Source organism: Dunckerocampus dactyliophorus, chromosome 21 (genome assembly GCF_027744805.1).
Source record: "Dunckerocampus dactyliophorus isolate RoL2022-P2 chromosome 21, RoL_Ddac_1.1, whole genome shotgun sequence".
Classification (NCBI taxonomy): domain Eukaryota; kingdom Metazoa; phylum Chordata; class Actinopteri; order Syngnathiformes; family Syngnathidae; genus Dunckerocampus; species Dunckerocampus dactyliophorus.
The window spans coordinates 4401463-4405702 of record NC_072839.1 but is presented as its reverse complement, the minus strand read 5'-3'; the positions used below and the strand labels follow the sequence as shown (position 1 = coordinate 4405702).

Genomic DNA, 4240 nt, shown 5'->3' with positions numbered 1-4240 from the left:
CTGAGTTTGGGATTGTGTGAATTCATGCACAATTTATGCAGAAGTTCGAAGGTTTTTTTTGTTTTTTTTATTAAAATGCTCTCTTCTAAAAAAAAAAAATCAATAATATACAAATTTTCATATATTTGTAACGTATATGACATTTTTTCAGCTACTTTTTAAATTTACTAATGAAATGGTGAATGACTGGCAAAGCGATTCTTTTACAGCCGCGCATTACTCTACCAAGCAGCAGGGGGCGAGCGAGCGCCGCACTTGACATCACTCCGCAGAAGGAGAGCGCAGCACGCGCCGTTGCTAGGCAACCAATGCTGCTAATGAAGACGGAGCTAAGCTAGCCAAAACTACGTCAAGGTTTGCAAACGGTGTTTTGTCAACAATTCTTGCTCAAAAACTGCCCAGGTAACTCTTCTCTTCTTCTTTGGCATGTAACTAATATATGTAAAATAATGTAACCTTGGCAAAGTAACTAATGTCCCTAATATTCATTATTGCAATGGTTAAAGTGTATTTCACCTGTTTTTAACAATTGTCATTATAATGACTTCCTAACAAAGTAACCGAATTCAAGTATTATAGCACAGCCTTAAGCGTTTCTTCTTTCAGTTATTTACGTGTTTTGAAGAAAGAAGCTTTACTTTTTTTAAGACAAATATTATGTCTGAAATGCTGATGAACACTTATTACATTACATGGAGGTTGTCACCTGAATGCATCCTGCCGCTATTAGTGTCATATTTCAGTACTTCCTTTTGTAACAGCTACATCATCATTTTTGGCATGTTTTGTGTTGCAGCCATGCCGCCTCCAGAGACAATGTACTGTTCCCAGCAAATCAACATCCCAAAAGGGCTGCCAGACATCCTCAAGAACTTCACAAAGGCAGCCATCCGAACACAGCCCAAAGACCTGCTGGTGTGGTCTGCAGCGTGAGTTGATCTATAGTACACTTTTCACATAGCAACAATGTGTTCAAAGCCCTTTTCACCAGTGTCTCTCATCTTTGCATTGTTTGACTTTAATTGGATCCCAGGAGCTTCCTTGTTGCTTCTGCTACACCAGTTCGACAATGGAAAGAACTGCATGGAATATGAATGAATAGGTGCACCCCCTTGTCTGTTACTGGCAAGTGAAGCCTAATTGTGTTCATAGAAATTTGAATTAGTAATACATTGACTACACAGAGTACAACATAAACTGCACTTAAAAAAAAATGTCCATCATCCACAATCCTTATGCTAGATATGAGCACATGTGTCTTTCTCTTTTCTGTGTGTTCTAAAGATATAAAAACAGCTAAAAAGACGGAGCTAAGAATGCATGTAATGGGAAACGCATATTCCACCTATAAAGCCTTCTGAAAAAGACGCCCCCATTTGCATATAATGTGACGTGCATATTTACCAAGCTACAGCGTTACTGGCATATTGACACCATGTGGAAACGTTAATGCTAGGTGTAGGCGTTCGTTTCTATGTTGCTAGGTGAAATCAATGCGCCCAGGAAGAAAGTTCCAGTAATGCTTAAAAGGACCAAACTATGACAAAATACAGCATGTATATAAAACCATAAGACCTTGTGGAGGTTTTTGGAGAAGTTTTAATTGCAGTCTCTGTAGGCGGCATAGGTGTGTCCCATTACGTGCAGTAATGGGCTGGTCTCTTTTTATCTGATTTTATGTTTGGAACGCACAGATAAGAGAGACATGCGTTCATGTCCCATATAAGGATTGTGGATGATGGGCAAAATTCCCCCCAAACAAGTGCAGTTTTTTTTTGAAGTATTGGCTGAAGTCTGCTACAGCGTAGCCACTACTTGATCCTGTTCTAGCTCTTCGGCTGGGGGTTACCACGTGACTTGCAATTATCTGCCAAAACGCCCGGGGCGCCGTGATGAGGTAGCAAATAAGCAGTGACTCATTTCGGGGCCTGCATCCTTCAAGTGCTAACTAACTAAACTAAACTAACTAAAGTAGTTAATAATAATATTATGATTAAAAATACAAGTCTGCAGACAGATGGCTGCTCTTCTCTTTCCAGCAACACATAATCCCAAAATAAATATAAAACACCTTTGGTGCTATTATTTCATCTTTTGTTGTGTGAAATGTGTTAAATTGTTCACAAAAAAGTGTGTTTGGTAGACATTTTTTGTGTGCCTTTCTGTGTTTTATTCTGATTATCATCAAGATCAACAAATTAAAGGCAAAAATCACAAACTGATTCAATGATCTTACTGGCGATACTGGCCCTGGTATCTAGCCTACTAGGTGTGGGATCAACATACCAACACTGGCACTATCGCCCATCTCTGTAAAGAGGCAGCTACGCCCCGCAGTTCCATCTAACCCCTGCAAAGAGTTAGCACTCAGCACCAAACAGGAAACGGAGAGAACAAAATAAAAGCACAAAACAAGGCAAAAGAGAAATAAACTAAAGACGAAAATGGCTATCTGTTCCCAGATACTTCGATGCACTGTCTAAAGGAGAGACCCTGCCTGTCAAGGAGAGACTGGAGCTCAACACTGACAACAAGAATAAAGATGCAACACTGACTCCAGGTCTGCTTAAGACCCTTCACAAGCAGGTACCTCCATATGGATATTGTTGTCTTTTTGTAAAGGAGGCAGACATTTGTGGTTGAGCAACTCATGTCATTATTGTGATTCTACACCACTGAATTGTCACTGGCAAAGAGGTAAAAGGTGTGTTTTTCTTGTTCTCCTCCGCCATAGCTGTCCGCTCGGGAGACATGCAGCAGAAAGGAGTTGCAGGAGAAATGGAAGGCTCTATGTCTGCCCACGGAACAGCTGGAGAACATGTTGATACTGGGCAACTTTGACACGCAAATCACCTGGATGCACTTTTTCGCTGTGGGCTGCAGTGCTCTGGGAGATGTGAGATTCTGAGCGCTACATTTATGCCATCAGGGTCGGTAATTCAGCCTTAAAAGTGTGACAGTCAGAGCAGTAGAGACGGGTGGAAGCAAATTTCAAGCATGGAGAACTTTGCAGATGATGTGCTGGAAAGGGAAGCTGCAGTTCGTGCTGTTTCACACTGCCACCACACGGGGGCAGTCATGCTCTGTATTCCAGATGTTTCGTTGCGTGTGTGTTGTATTTGAATGCACATTTGTGTCTTTTACAAGACCCTCAAGACTTCCCTCAAGGTCGCCTGTGAGATCCTGACCGAGGATGAGGAAGGGGCCGCCGCGAGAATCCCCTTTGAGATATTTGTGACGCTGTGCACCTACCTGGCTCGCCTGGACCCGGAGATACAGCAGGAGAACATTGACAGCTTTCTCACAAGCCTGGAGCCACAAGTGTAGGTTGATTCTTGATTTTTTTCCCCTCAGGTAAGGTCACATGATACAGTGGAGTACAAATAATGCACAATGCCACATGCGGCAAACTTAATGTTTAAGAAAAGTCAAACTGACAACATTCTGACCTCTGGCCTGGAAAGACGCTAAGTCAGTTTGGGAGCTGAGCCAGGTCCTGCGGCTTCAGATGGCGTTGCGAGAAAGTGATAGTGGCGTGAAATTCATATAGGTAGCTGCAGCGCTGATTCGTCGGTTTTGTGCGCCCTGAGAGCAAGAAGCAGAACGGAATCATTCCGGGTTTCTACATCAGCAGGAAAAGAAAAAGGAAAATAATCAACAAAATCTTCCCTTAATGAATTGGGCGTGCCTTTAAGCACATTACCTAGAAATGCTCCCAATTACAGGGTAGCATTGTGAGGCATAATGGAGCTTTATTCACCATATGAACAGGTTGGGGTCTTTTTATGAATCAGCAAGCTGATCCGTGTATGTGTGTTTTGTATTGCTTTATTTCTGGGTTATCCACAGTTCATTTATCATACCCACACACTATCATGCTGCTGTCTTCTTCCATTCGGCCTTTTTATGTTGGTGTATTTTTGCTGGAGATAATGTTAAACACCTTTTTGTTTCTTGTCAAGTGCACCAAGACAGTTCGTACCCAAAAATGCATCACAACAAAGCCTTCAAGAAGTCATATTTTGATCACAATTAGGTACTACAGTACAATATGATGGATACTACTCCTATATGCGCATAGAACAGAATAAGGACAGTGAGACTCATTCTTACAAAGAGTCTGTCAGGACACTACTCCACCAACAGATGCATTTATACATGTTTCTCTAATGTCACAATTAAATGACGACTCTAAGAAAACGTACAACTGTAGTTGTGTACTACAGTGCCATCCAATGGA

The 4240-nt window shown here is 41.7% G+C and overlaps 1 protein-coding gene across 1 annotated transcript; it reads left to right on the top strand.

The window, feature by feature from the left end:
• The first annotated feature begins 303 nt into the window (after nucleotides 1-303).
• On the top strand, nucleotides 304-3111 carry ropn1l (rhophilin associated tail protein 1-like). The gene is made up of 4 exons (XM_054765065.1): nucleotides 304-402; nucleotides 797-929; nucleotides 2463-2586; nucleotides 2735-3111. The coding sequence occupies exons 2-4, from the start codon at nucleotides 799-801 to the stop codon at nucleotides 2906-2908; spliced, it is 429 nt and encodes a 142-aa protein (XP_054621040.1). The 5' UTR covers nucleotides 304-402; nucleotides 797-798; the 3' UTR covers nucleotides 2909-3111.
• Nucleotides 3112-4240: the final 1129 nt, after the last annotated feature.